The sequence below is a fragment of the Rhamphochromis sp. 'chilingali' genome (assembly GCF_963969265.1).
Source record: "Rhamphochromis sp. 'chilingali' genome assembly, chromosome: 7".
Classification (NCBI taxonomy): domain Eukaryota; kingdom Metazoa; phylum Chordata; class Actinopteri; order Cichliformes; family Cichlidae; genus Rhamphochromis; species Rhamphochromis sp. 'chilingali'.
The window spans coordinates 25,738,735-25,752,589 of NC_137934.1; the positions used below are offsets into that span (position 1 = coordinate 25,738,735).

General features: G+C 40.0%; 2 protein-coding genes across 6 annotated transcripts in view; both read left to right on the forward strand.

The window, feature by feature from the left end:
* The first annotated feature begins 1,278 nt into the window (after window positions 1-1,278).
* On the forward strand, window positions 1,279-8,365 carry dohh (deoxyhypusine hydroxylase/monooxygenase). 5 transcript variants are annotated; one of them, XM_080886037.1, is made up of 6 exons: window positions 1,279-1,375; window positions 1,884-1,993; window positions 2,525-2,692; window positions 4,746-4,822; window positions 7,245-7,500; window positions 7,756-8,365. In XM_080886037.1, the coding sequence occupies exons 2-6, from the start codon at window positions 1,888-1,890 to the stop codon at window positions 8,064-8,066; spliced, it is 918 nt and encodes a 305-aa protein (XP_080742163.1). In that variant the 5' UTR covers window positions 1,279-1,375; window positions 1,884-1,887; the 3' UTR covers window positions 8,067-8,365. The 5 variants fall into 5 exon arrangements, with proteins under 5 accessions (XP_080742163.1, XP_080742164.1, XP_080742165.1 ...); XM_080886038.1 differs by having other exon boundaries at window positions 1,287-1,375; window positions 1,887-1,993; XM_080886039.1 differs by having other exon boundaries at window positions 1,289-1,344; window positions 1,887-1,993.
* Window positions 8,366-9,963: 1,598 nt separating this feature from the next.
* The window catches only part of rsph4a (radial spoke head component 4A), an 8,245-nt gene continuing 4,353 nt past the window's right edge, over window positions 9,964-13,855 (forward strand). The window contains exons 1-2 of the mRNA XM_080886036.1: window positions 9,964-10,183; window positions 12,105-12,327. Coding sequence (XP_080742162.1) covers window positions 10,098-10,183; window positions 12,105-12,327 — 309 coding nt within the window. The 5' untranslated portion in view covers window positions 9,964-10,097. The remainder of the gene's footprint in view (window positions 10,184-12,104; window positions 12,328-13,855) is intronic.

The window sequence follows — 13,855 nt, forward strand, 5'->3', positions numbered from 1 at the left end:
TTGGACAGTTAGACCACACAAGACACTTATCCAGCTGGATCCAACACCCAGTCCATTGGGAATGCTGTGCTATCCAGCTGGTCATTTCAAATGACCCACTTGGCAGTGCAGAGCTATCTTTTTGTTTGTTTGTTGTATGATCAGGAGCAAGAATCTACATATACATATTTTGAGCTTGGCAACACAGTGTTTAGCACTATTGTGTCACAGCAAAAAGGTCCTGGGTTTACATCCACAATCTCGCTATAGCCTTTCTGTGTGGAGCTTGCATATTCTCCTCTGGTTCTCCAGCTTCCCCCCACAGTCCAAAGACATGCAGTTAGACAGATTACATTAATTGATGATTTTAAGAAGAATTAAAATGGTATTTACCCAGAATAATAATTAGATTAACAATATCAGAAATTTTGTTGTTCAACCCACTCATAAAAGAAACAATAAGTAAGCATGGAAATGTTGACTATTTTCAGATAGAGTCAACTGTAAATGTCTGACCAAAATAAACTCACATGAGGACAATTTGAAACAGAGATGATCACCAGTTTCACATTCAGAAGTACAAAAAAATTACATGAGTCAACCTCAATTTCAAATCGCTTAAATAGGAAATCTAGGAGTGGTATTCAAATGTTCCTTTCAACAACAAATCATTTTATTATTTTGATATACTTTATACTTTATTAAAGTATTTAAATCAAGATTGCAGATTGCTAAAATCTGACATATCATAACATTTACAATCAGACCAGATGCGTTTGAGAAAAATTAATTTTGTTCCTTTAGAGATCATAAGTTCTTTTACAAAAAAAAAATGAAAACAACAACAACAAAGGCATATTATCAGCAAACTGACTAATTATAAATTTACTCTATTTTATTTAAATTCCTTGACTATCAGGTGAAATTTCCAAGGAAAATAGCCCCCAATAACCCCCTCTAGAACACTGAGGTGAATAAGTACTCGTTTTTACTTGAAGGACATAACCTCACAGTAGTAATAACCGTACAACTGTCTGTAAATTGTGCTACACTTGTATAGCATGAGCTTCTTTTTTTTACTTTATCTGTCCGACTAAAGAAAAAAGTTACACACACAACATTATTAGATTTTTTTTCTATTGCTACCTCCATTCCAAATATTGTAAAGGTGTGTGGTTTATGTTCTTAAATAGCCCTGTTTTTTTGTTTTTGGAGCGACATTTGAGTCTACACTCCATACCAGCTGGTGGCGGCAAAACACAATTTCGTAGTTTTCCAACCACCTGCAAAAATAACAAAAAAGAAGAAGGACACAACCGCTTCCTGCGACTGTCCGTGGATTGTGCTGTGGGGACCGTGACGGAGGTGTGTGAAACGCTGTACATACTGAAGCTTGGTATGTTTAGACAATGGTTACACTGAGCACCGTTGTGTGGTGGAGTTAGTGAATACCGTGTGAGGTAGTTGTGAAAGAGTTCAGCCAATGATAGGCGATGGTTTATTTGTGGAAGCCGGTGTGCTCAGCGCGTGCTCCCGACTCAGGCGCGAGACACCGGAATGTAGTGAAGTGACAGCGGTGTTCACCAGGAAGGAGAGAAGCGTGAAAAAGATCAATAATACATCATATAAAGTACAGAGTTAGCTGCGGGCCGTGGACAGAAACGATATCTAAATACTATATCCTCCGCAGCTGGTTTTAATATTGGCCTGGACTCGAGGTATTTAGTCAAAATCCTCATATGTCTCGGTTATAGTCTATATAACCGTTTTGTTCTCACCTAGCAGTTTTAGATTTTTAGCATAAATAAGATAAATAAGACTTGAATATTAGTAAGACAAAAAAGCTTTCACATTGCTCTAAGTTTACAGGTCCAAGAGTCATAAGTGTGTTGCTCTCTTTCCAGCAGCATGGCTACTGTCGAGAACGTTGCATCAATAGGACAGCATCTGGTGGACCCGAGACAGGACCTGACCAAGCGGTTCAGAGCTTTATTTACCCTGAGGAACCTGGGAGGTAAAACACCAGGACCACAGAGTTTTTTATTTTCAAAAACTGGATAAATGACAAAAGCACTCAGCTAAGTAACAGTACTCAAGATTTGCAGTAGTATTTAGGACTCCAACATTGGTTTGTAGGGGTGGGACTCACCCCACACATTCAGTTTCTTCTTTTTTCTTTTTTTTCAAATGTAGTTGTGGTTGTTTCTGTCCTTTCACTATATTTTAGTAGCCCCTATGTTTTCCAACAAAACTCACATGAAAAAAGTAATCTTTAAATCCCTAAACTTTGCAATAACGTCTTGTTCTCAGACTTGCAGCCTCCAGTCTTTTCCTCGTCGTCTGGTTGGCTTAATCACAGAAAGCAGCACTGTACTGTTTGAAAGACAAGACATTCAGTTTTTTCTTTTTCTCTGAGAGATCTTTTTTTAATGTAAACTGAAATCACAGCACAGCTGTTGCATATTGTTGCAATATATTTGCTGTGACTGAATGCCTGTAGTGATTTTTGGGTGAACTAATTCAGGGTGTCATCTGTGTGTGTCAGGTGCTGAAGCTATAGAATGGATCAGCAAAGCCTTCGCTGATGAATCAGCCCTGCTGAAGCATGAGTTGGCTTACTGCCTGGGACAGATGCAGGACAAACGGGCCATTCCTACTTTGACTGCTGTTCTCAAAGATAAACAGCAGGAGCCAATGGTTAGGCATGAAGCAGGTAAGCATGCTTGATGAGGTTGAGGAGTCTGTGTACTACCAACACAAGTATTTTGACAGAGTATGTTTTATGTAAGCTCTGTGCTCTGCACAGATGGTGCGTGTCCAAGTGTTCATTTGTTGCTGCACTAAGTACAGAAGTTCCCAATTAATCTGCTTTTTGTATTTACAACACACGCGCAATACAGACGCACGTGCACTGTGTAAAATACCTAGAGTAGCAGAAAAGTAGAAAATGAGCTACTCTCTTGTGTCATCAATTTTTTTTCCTAACAGTAATTTAGGTAAGGTGGTATAATTAAACAATTACCGTATTTCCCGGACTACAAAGCGCACCTGAATATTAGCCGCACAAGCTAAAATCAGGGGAAAATCCTGTTTTGTACATACATTAGCCGCACCTGACCAAAAGCCGCAGGTGTTTCAATGTTGACTCATCATATGTAAGAGAATATGCACAAAGGGAATTGTCAGGAAAGAGATGGCTGTTTGGAGACACACCCCTTTTATTAATATTTTGAAAATCAAGTTATGGGTACATATTTGCACATGTGCTGTGCTTCATAAATGAGTAACAAATGTAGTACATAACAGTAACCTACAGCACGCCAGAAAAATAGATTCAGACTACCTTTTAGGCTCAGGTGCAGTGACACGGCTTTAACAAGAAGAAAAGTCAGTCATTCACCACCATCTTCCTGCGCACTAAAACCACCAAAGTCCTCTTCTCCAGTGTCGGAAACGAACAGGCTCAGGATGGCTTCGTCATCCACTCTCCGCTTCTCTCCTTCGTTGTCACTTTCAAAACCAAAGATAATCCTCATTGTCATTGTCAGTGTCAGAGTCGAACACCCTCTGAAGGGCCGTGGCGGTGTCCTCCTCTTCATCATGCAGCAGTCCAGCCCTTCGAAATCCGTTGGTGATCGTGGATGTTTGCACACTTTTCCACGCTGTCAGAATCCACCGGTAGAGTTGAGCACAACTTGCTTTTCGCAAGTTTATCGCCGCTCGTCATCCACGACTCCCGCTGAACGCGTAGCGCTACTTTGAAGTTTGTTTTTCGCGCTACTTGTACGGCACTATGTTGCCTGGCGGATGGACATGTGACCAACATACCAGTCTTGAACCCCGATCCTTCCGCCAGGCAACGTAGTGCCGTACAACAGCGGAACAAACAAAACAAATCGTCTTGCGATATCACAAAAATCATGGACAATCTATAGAAAAGCCGCACCTGACTAAAAGCCTCAGGGTTCAAAGCTTGTGCAAAAAGTAGCGGCTTATAGCCCGACAATTACGGTAAATAATATAATTTAGTTGCTCCTTCACAAATCTTATCTTTGCTAAGTACTTTGTGACAAAAAGCAGTATAATCGTATAATCAGCTGCTTGTCAATTGAGTCTGAAGCTTTGCCATTTTGGGCTGGTTACAACGTTGTTGTTTTTTTTGTGCTGCAGCCTTGTGGAGATGGAGTAATGACATGTAGACCAGTTTCATGTACTGCAGGTTCTGGTTTGAGAGATGCAATCCTCTCCCTAGCTTGCTCTGGTCTCTAGAGCACCACAAGGACCATTTATGCAGACAGTGGAGCTGGAATTCCATCCACTGCAGTACACAATCATGGCATCTGAATGATATCAAGGACTGCCAAAACAATAAATACTAAAATGAGTAGCCAAATATACTGCCCCCACATTAAAATGCTTTAGTGGTCTTTGTAAGGAGCACTAGGTGCCTTGCGAAAAGGCCACACTTTGACAGAATTGTCCCTAAGGAAGGTCATGTTGAACTGAAAGAAACTGAGAATGTGCATTTGGCATGAGGGACTGTTAGTGAGCTAATATTTAACCACTCTCTTTCTGCTAAACATAAGTTTGTGTAGAAAAGTATAAGTTTACATACATGTGTATGCAAACTCACAATACTTTCCTGGCGTAAGCATGATGGATGCTTTTCAGAAAATATTTTGAGACTTGCAGGATGCAAAAACAAATGAAAGCTGGAAACAGCGGTGCAGTTTTGAAGTCTGACTGCTATCTCTGTGTACTTGTAGGGGAAGCTCTGGGGGCAATTGGTGATTCTGTGGTTTTGAACCTACTGAAAGAGTACAGTCAGGATCCTGTCATTGAGGTAAGAGCATATCACAAAACTTGCCTGCAACTTTCAACTTGATTTCCATTTTACCTGCTACAGAACAGACCTACAATTTAGGCTTGGACTAATTTAACAGGATATTAATTAATTTTGAAAGTAACTGAAAAACTTGATTGACTGTTGTATTTGAATTGACTGGTTGTTGTCATGCCTTTATTGTCACATCACCTCCTAACGGCCATCTTTCAGGCTGCTCTTGATGTTTCCTGCTGCCTTTTAAAGTTTTTTCCTAAAACCTTTTACTAAGTGTATTAAATCTTTGGTGGTACAGAAACTATGCCCTCTACTTTGACATCTTCAACTCTATAGTGTCACCACTGCATTCCAATCCATCCCTGAAGTGTGGTTTTCCTTGCTAGCCTTTTTAAAATATTATCATTATTATTATTATTTATTTTTTTAGCCTGTTTATTAACTGCTTGCTGCTCTGACATTGTCTGCTGGTATACTCAGTGTTACAAGATGATATCCAAGACTCCGTCTTGTAAGTTGGGGATCAGCGCTTGTCTTGTTGGGTACTGCTGCTGCCACTGCCACCTCTATTTCTGCTGCTGTTACTGCTCCTACTGCTGCATCTGATTGATGACATGCTACTGTGCCCCCTAACTGCTCACCATCTGCCACCACCTTGAGCGTCCTTTTAATTCTGGTGCTTGTTGTTGATCGCTCTATGGTCTGACACATGGCGGTGCCCACATGAAGGACATTAAGACCACAAAGTCTCTGCAATAGTTGTCTGTCTTGGCACTAATGACTTAATATATTGTCAGAGAACCTCAAGCAAGGCTTTATACACCTCGTGGGCAGCCACTGGAAAGCAATCTGTCACCTCTGACTTGCTGTCATACCCCCTTTTATTTAGTAATGTAAAGTTCAGCTGTTTAGAGTTCAATGGCACATCTGGTTTAAGAGCTAATGCATTAATAAAGACATTCCCTTTGTGTACTACAACCTGTCATTCCTCAACTGCTTTGAACTTTTTCAAGCGAAATTGCCTTCACCGAAACCACTGGGATTCACACAATCTGTCCACAGGCATTGAACTAACCCTTCACTCTTGTGGTCTTTACAGCATAAATCCTGTTCACTCCCACTCTATTACAGAGACAGCTGTTTTCTTACCATTGCTACTAGGCAACATTTACAACAATACCAGTGTGATACCCATGTCTGTTTACCCATTTTCAAGGTCAACCACCCCCACTTTACCATTTCCTCGGATTGTAAGACACAGATGGGAACAATCCCATCGATCATCTTTGCACATGCAAGCTTACTAAAATTATTGCTCTCTGCTTCAATTATTGCCAGTTTTTCCAGTAGAACTTTATCTAATTAATCATATATACTTAACAATATTGTCACCTGTATCAATCATTTCCTGTATCGGTGAAACTTTCCTTAAAATGTGGGACTATGGAACTTTGTCCACCCAATACTTAAATTCCCAGAGGTGCTCAAGCCGTGTTGGAGTTATAGCAGTAGTTTACAAGGGTAACTAAAACTGTGTTCCATTTACTCCTGGTTTATTTCACTCCTTCAAATTGCTAACATTCAACATTCAGTGTGAATTTTCTGGTCTACTGGTTTTTACTCTTGGTGTATCTATAAACTCCCTGCAGCTGTCTTATCAATTCAATTCAAAACCCCAGCAATCATATCACCTCCTATGAGAAAGCGCTTTGGCAACAGTGGGAAGGAAAAACTTTCTTGTGGTGGCCGCAGCACAATGTGCCAGGTTTTGGCAACCCCCACTAGGGTTTAAATACCTGGGACTCTCCACCATTTGATTTGGTGAGTTCTAAGTGAGTGGTAACAAAATCTTGCTAATTTTCAGAGGGTATACATACCATGTTACGGTCATAAAAACTGAATGTGAGCAGAGCAGCAGTTTGAAATTGACTGGTTAAAATACAGTCATAATGGTCCTCATATACTCATCATCTCATGTTGTTTCTTTGTTTGTCAGAAACATTAAATATGTAAGTCAGAGGAACTTTAAGAGACGCTAAGCAGAGACAAAGTAAATATGACTTCAACTTTTGGAAGAATTCAAGTCTGATATGTCATTTAGCATGCTTCATACAACTGTGCTTTATTTAGCACAGTCACACACTTGACAGTTAACTCACACCTATGATCTCATAGGCCTGGACTGAACCACTGACTTTCCCAGTATATAATCTCATTTGCCTCAGTATTTCAGTGTTTTAACTTCATAATTGGACATATTTTTATTTATAAACAAATGCCATTTATTATTTTTTGAGGTTTACATTTGGTGATAATTTCAGTTACTCTTGATACTTGAAACCACAACTAAAATTGCAGCTTGCACTCTCAATTATTAACACTCGGTTGATACAGAAAATGACATAAAAGTTGACAATCTATACAGGTTGCAGAGACATGTCAACTGGCTGTTCGACGGCTAGAATGGCTTCAGAGTGGAGGAGAGAAAACGTTGCAGGACGGACACGCAGATAAAAACCCCTACTGCTCTGTAGACCCAGCCCCTCCAGCAGCAAGGAAGAGCGTGCCAGAGCTGCGCTCCGCACTGCTGGATGAAAGCCTGCCACTCTTTGACCGCTACCGTGCCATGTTTGCCCTGCGTAACCTTGGCACTGAGGAGGCTGTGTTGGCACTAGGAGACGGTAAGGTCCAACTTTATGGTAAACAATTATGTGAACATTTATTTCACTCAGCAGTCATCGTTAATCTGATAATACTACATGCAAACTATGGTTCTAGAACACTCAAGGAACTTGAAGATGTCGTTACTGAGCACCTAATAAAATATATGCATATATGAAAGTCAGTAACTGTAAATCCTTGTGAAGTATAAAAATAAGTATGTAGAACTACGCAGATGGAAATTAATATGTGCATCCGATTCTGTTTGCCTCCAGGCCTGCAATGCTCCAGTGCTCTGTTCCGTCATGAGATTGGCTATGTTCTGGGGCAGATGCAGCATCCAGCAGCAGTCCCAGCCCTCCGTGCAGCTTTGGAGCGTTCCAACGAGAACCCCATGGTCCGGCACGAGGCAGCGGAGGCTCTAGGCTCAATTGGCAAAGACGAGTGTCTGGCCGTGCTGCAGCGTTACCGTGAAGACCAAGAGCGTGTTGTCAAGGAGAGCTGTGAGGTTGCACTTGACATGCTGGAGTATGAAAACAGTGGACAGTTCCAGTATGCAGATGGATTGGTCAGGTTACAGGGTTAATTTTTAATTATTTAGGTCAGTACTGAGGTCACCTTGTGTTTAAAGGTAATTAAACACAATTTGTTGCTAACAGTAATATTTTCTTTACTTCAATATAGCTAAGTTGAAAACCAAATATATTTAAAAAAACAAAGGGTGGAACATGGATAATATAGGGTCATCCACCCTAATAGCCTGTGCCTTTGACCAGCTGCTGCTCTTGCCCCATCATTCAGCTGCTCCTTCAAATCATCCCCAAGTACAAATATGGAGGAGAAGCTGCCCAGCCAACAGCAACATTGGGAGACGTGCACAGAAGCAATGGGCCAGCCTCTGTTGTATGGCACCAGAAACAGACTGGTGATCAGGAGATGAATGAGTGTGGTTTGTTGGGTCCTAAATTTTAAAGCCAAAGTAATCAACTCTACCCAGCTTGCATATTGAGTTTTTTTTATGTCCAACTAAAAATCAGCCCACTCAAAAAGATCATCTGGAAAAGAGCAGAGTTTGTTTATTGAATGGAGTCATATAAACGATAAAACAGACTGTCACAACCAACAGAACAGCAGGACAACACAAAGCAGTGCAACCCCAGGCTATAGAGCCTTCCACATATTCACGTGCAAAAGACAAAACAACACAGAAGAGAAGGCAAAACAAGAAAATGGGGCAGAAAAGCGTGGCAAAGAGAGAGCGAACCCTCCGGACCCTCTATTTTATTGAGTAAGGACCCTCTGCTCAATCTGAATTCATCCTGCATTGTGCTTCTACAGTTTGATGCAAACTTCTCATTTTAAACTGTCTGCTACAAGCATTCGTGGTGTGACGTAGACCTTGATTTGTCGTGCTTCTCTTGGTACTTTGCTCCTAAATTACCATGGAGCACAGCTTGCAGTTTAAATGTAAATTTTTTTGTTATTTACAGTCAACTGTATAAAATTAAAATGATCTTACATACTAATGTCTCTCCTGAGTTTCACGAAGACCTTCTTCCCTCAAGTCCTACAACTCAAATTCTCATAACTGCTTGTGGTTTTGCACATCAGATAATTAAAGCTTTATTTGTAAGCATCAGTAAGTAAGCAATAAAGTACAGACTTCATGCCAAATAAAGAATCCTTATTATCACGCCTGTCAGCGTAGTCCAGAGTAGGTCTATTAAGACATGGATGAGTGAGTTTGGTGTGTAAGAACTTCACCTGCACAGAGTCCCGATTTCAACCCAATCGAACATCCCTGGGATGAATAAGAGCAGAGACTGTAAGGCAGGCATTTCTCACAAAGCCCTTTGGTGCTGCAGGTGAACACTATCCAGGTACAAAAGGACAAATGTGAGTTGTTGGCAACTTGTACCACTGTTGCTGAATTTTGGAAAGTGATTTATGTCTAGGTGTAGATTTGTGTTGATGTTTAATTAATGGAAATTCCCTGCATCCTTAAAACTACAGAATCCAATTTGTCCAAATTGTCGAGATTTAAAGTGGATTATATAGACTAGGTGTATTAGAATAGACCATATACTTGCAGTAAAACAGCCATTTAGGCTTTAAAAAATAAAAATACAACTCAAAATATTTTATACATAAAATAGATAATATAATGTATCTATAAAATGTTTATATAATGTTTTATATTCAGTCGGGCACATTTGTTTTTGATTGTTAGTTAAATATTTTAAAATGTACGTATTGATCTTTCAGTGGTTTTAAAAAAAATTCTTTTTAATAATTCTTATTAATTAAACAATAATAACAAGAAGTATGATGTCTTGTATTCATTATGACGGTATAGTTTTAATTTTCCAAACACATCCTGGTATCGGATAGCAAAGGCAAGCAGTGGTGTCGCACATCACTAACCGCCAGGGTGCATCCGCGAGCCTAGCAACCAGAGCCCTCTGTTAGCGAGCGCCACCGTTACAGTAACTATAGCAACCCTTGGAGTCTGTATACGGCGGTACATTGAGAAAGCGGTAAGACGAAATTTTGGAAGTCTTTTCCACGCTTGTATAAACCGTTACTCTGTCCATACCTCAGACGTAGTTGACGAACGATGGACGGAAAAGAGGAGAGAGTGCAGTCAGCTGCCGCGTTCAAGTCTTATATGTTGAAAAACAGCACAAAGAGCAACCTGAACCTGTAAGTTACCTTTTTATAGTACTAGTTAGTATCTGATGCTCTCATGACCTACTTGTCTGTTTGTTAATTTATTTCAATCATGTAAACAATGTGCACAAGTTCATTTAGAAAAGAAAAAAAAGCTATACAAAATAAAGCCAATACATTTCAACATTGCTTCACCGGTTCTGATTCAGTTACATATCGAAAGCAGTGGGAACAAGTGCACACTTATTTAATCCCACCCATTCGCAATACGTTATCGGTCAATATTTAATCAGCTTCCTTGCTGATGTAATCTAAGTTATAATAATGAACACATTTATAATATAATATGATATTTACACCAAATCGTATCATTATGTTTTGTGATTCCATAGCTTTGCCTCCACACTACAAGACCAGTACCTCCATTTTTGAAAAGTTAGCTGTACAATGCAATAAGCATGAATAAACTTTCCTAAACAGAGACATTCACTGAATTTCAACATTCTCCCTTTCTTTATAACTCCTTTGCTTAATTCGATGTTATTTGATCTGTGATCCAAATGTAACTATTAACATATATGCAAAAATGTTTGAAACATGTTAAAGCTGTATTGGCACCAGGGCATTATCGGGCTATGGATAAGATTTTGTAATGATATCCATAGCTGTATAACCCCTAGATCTAGTTCATTCTGATTTCACTGAGTTTCGTTTCCTTCCGTGTCCTGTTTGACTTGGTCTCTGTGGATCCTCCCCAGCAATCCCCTATGTGTAGCATGTTATGTCTGGTTGCGAATGTCAAGTTTTTGTCTCTGTCTTGTCTCCATGTCTCTCTCCCTCTTTCCCTGTCATTCTCTCTCTTGCTCTCTCTCTGTCTTCACTTTCTTTGTGTTTGTCTTCCTAGTCTTGTCTCTGTGTCGCCTCCCTGCATTCCCTTTATTTAGTCAGTCTTGTCTCTGTTTGTTTCCCTTGTCTTCCTGTGTCTGGCCTCTGTCTGTTTGCAGTTTTATTTTGATAGTCTCTAGTGTTATGTGTATCATGTTCAGTGTCGCTTTCCTTGTCTCTACAGCAAAGAACATTACTAATAAATACTGGTTATAAAGAACCTTAAGCACACTTTTATCATTTGATTTGTAATGCCATTATACAATAACGTTCTGCATTCTTCAGTTTCTCCTCCCCTTTCATAAAGGATGGTCCAGTATGCTATGCAGAGGATGCAAGCATTAAAGCACTGAAGCTTAGTATTTGAAGAATACTATTATGTCCTCCATGCAGATACTTCCATATCACGTCTGTTAGTTAGGAACCTTCCTAAGCAAAATTGGCTATTTGAACGCATATTGGGTTTCTGTATGTGTGTGTGTTAGTTCATGTATTATTTCTTTATTTCCTGTCTCGTTAATTCCGAGTTGTTTGCAGCTATCTTTCCTGATGTTTACCACCTCCCTAATTACTTACTGTGTGTATATATTGTCTCAGTTTTCCGTCGTCTGATGATCTCTGATGATCCCTCGGGATAAAACCCCCATAGATGGTGGTCTGATTAGTAGATGTACGCTCACGGCATCCTGAGCCACAACCACTGGAACTGGTGTCTGTGACTTATTTAGTGACACAAGAGCTTCTTTTTCACTCTAATTAAATTCTGGCTAAATTTTTGCATGTTAACTAGTATTGTGCTGCCCATGTGAGTTGCCAGGGGAAATGCACCTTTAGAGGTGAGAACTTCAAAACTGTTGCAAGACCAAATTTTGCAGCATTTAAAGATGCAGTAAAAAGAAAAGGCAGTTTAGATGAAATAATACAGCAATACAACAGAATAGTCTCATGAAAAACCTTTGACAAAATGTCTTGTGGAACCATATGGTATCTGTGTATTAATATGTGTGCTAATATGTACAACTAAGATTTATAGGTTGATATGTACCAAACTGTGTAACTGATGTTCTAGTTATGACCACCTCACTCGCTTGCTGACGAAGTTGATGGATGAGCAGCCACAAAATCCAGTGGATGTGATAGAGGATATAAGCAGTGATGTAAAACGGGGTTTGTTAGAAGAGATGCAGAGCACTCTGCAAGATCTTCCAGAGACTACAGCTGATGTGGAGCTGGCTAAGCAACAGCGCCTGCTCTTTACTCGGCCAAAAGATGTGGATCACGAGGAGGAACTGGTATTGACCACACACACCTACACTGTTTGTTCTACAACTTTTATATACAGCAATCTGTCCCTTTGTTAAATGCTAAGGTGATGGATATGAGGTTAGGTTGTGGATCCGTTCAATTCAGTTTTATTTATATAGTGTCAAATCACAACAACAGTTGCCTCAAGGCATTTTATATTGTAAGGTAGATCCTACACCAATTCAGAGAAAAAAGAGAAAACCCCAACAATCATATGACCTCCTATGAGTAAGTGCCTTGGCGACAGTGAGAAGAAAAATCTCAGTTTTAACAGGAAGAAACCTTGAGCAGAAACAGGCTCAGGAAGGGATGGCCATCTGTCATGACTGGTTTTGGATGAGGTGAGGAAGACGGAATCAAAGACATGCGGTGGAACAGAGCCAGAGATTATTAATAACTAATAATTCACTGCGATTGAACTTCACCAGGGAAGTGTGTTTGCCTTGCTCCGTTTCAGGTTTTTTCCTCACCATCAGAAGTTCTTGGTACAGGTTGGACTGTAGAAATAACTGTCAATAACTGTCACTTTTCATCAGCTTTAAGATGTGGTGCTATCCTATGCTTCTTCATAGCTGTGATGTCCCGGGCCATTCAGGTTTTGACTGGTGCATTTGTAGCTGTGGGAGTCCAGGTTGATAGAGCTGGGCACTCCATCTGCCCAGATGTCCTGTGGCCTCTGTGCAACTTCCTGTTGAGGCCTCTTCTTTAACCCCTGTACAACCAGCCAGCGCCTGAGCTTTTCTGGGCTAAACTCAGATTCTAGAACCTTGTCCTGCTGGATCTTTTAAGGCCTCCTCTAGGGAGAAGCCCCACTTCACCCTTTCTTACTGAGCTCCTTACTAGCCTCCAAATCCCAGAAAGTAGAGTCATCACTGGTCTAGGGGTTGGATGGTTCTGGTGATGTCAAATGGGTGATACTCCAAGTACTAGTCAGTGTATGACAGAAGACAGAGGAAAGAAGAGAACGAGGCATTAGTTTGTCATATTTTTAGAGACAACAGTGACATGCTGACCATTAGAGATTGTTAATGAAAATATTAATATTGAGCTACATCGTTTTCTGCAGTAAATCCTCAGGTTGTATGAAGGTGAGAAAAAAATACATAGCCTCTTCTCTCTATAGCGGCAATATCCTTCCAACCCTGCAATGCATAAAGTTCATTATATGTAGTTATAACTTTTTAATTGACATTTTGCAATACATGAGAATTTGAACCATATACATAAAAATAAAAAACATAAAAAAAAACGCAGATACTTCATTCACTAGTTTTTGATGCTTCAATGAGCTCTTTAGAAGGATGTTCTTTTCCAAATGTCTGTAAAGGCAGCCTGCTTCATTAGGTGATTGATTTTATACACCTCTGTCAATGGGATTGAAGAATGTGGATTTTAACTTATATGCTGTTTTTGTGTACAGATTTCCAGCTCTTATGGTGAAAATGAGGATTTATTGCCATTACACCTAAAAATTAATCAGTAAAGTGTCATCCTTCATTGGGGGAAAGGAGTTGC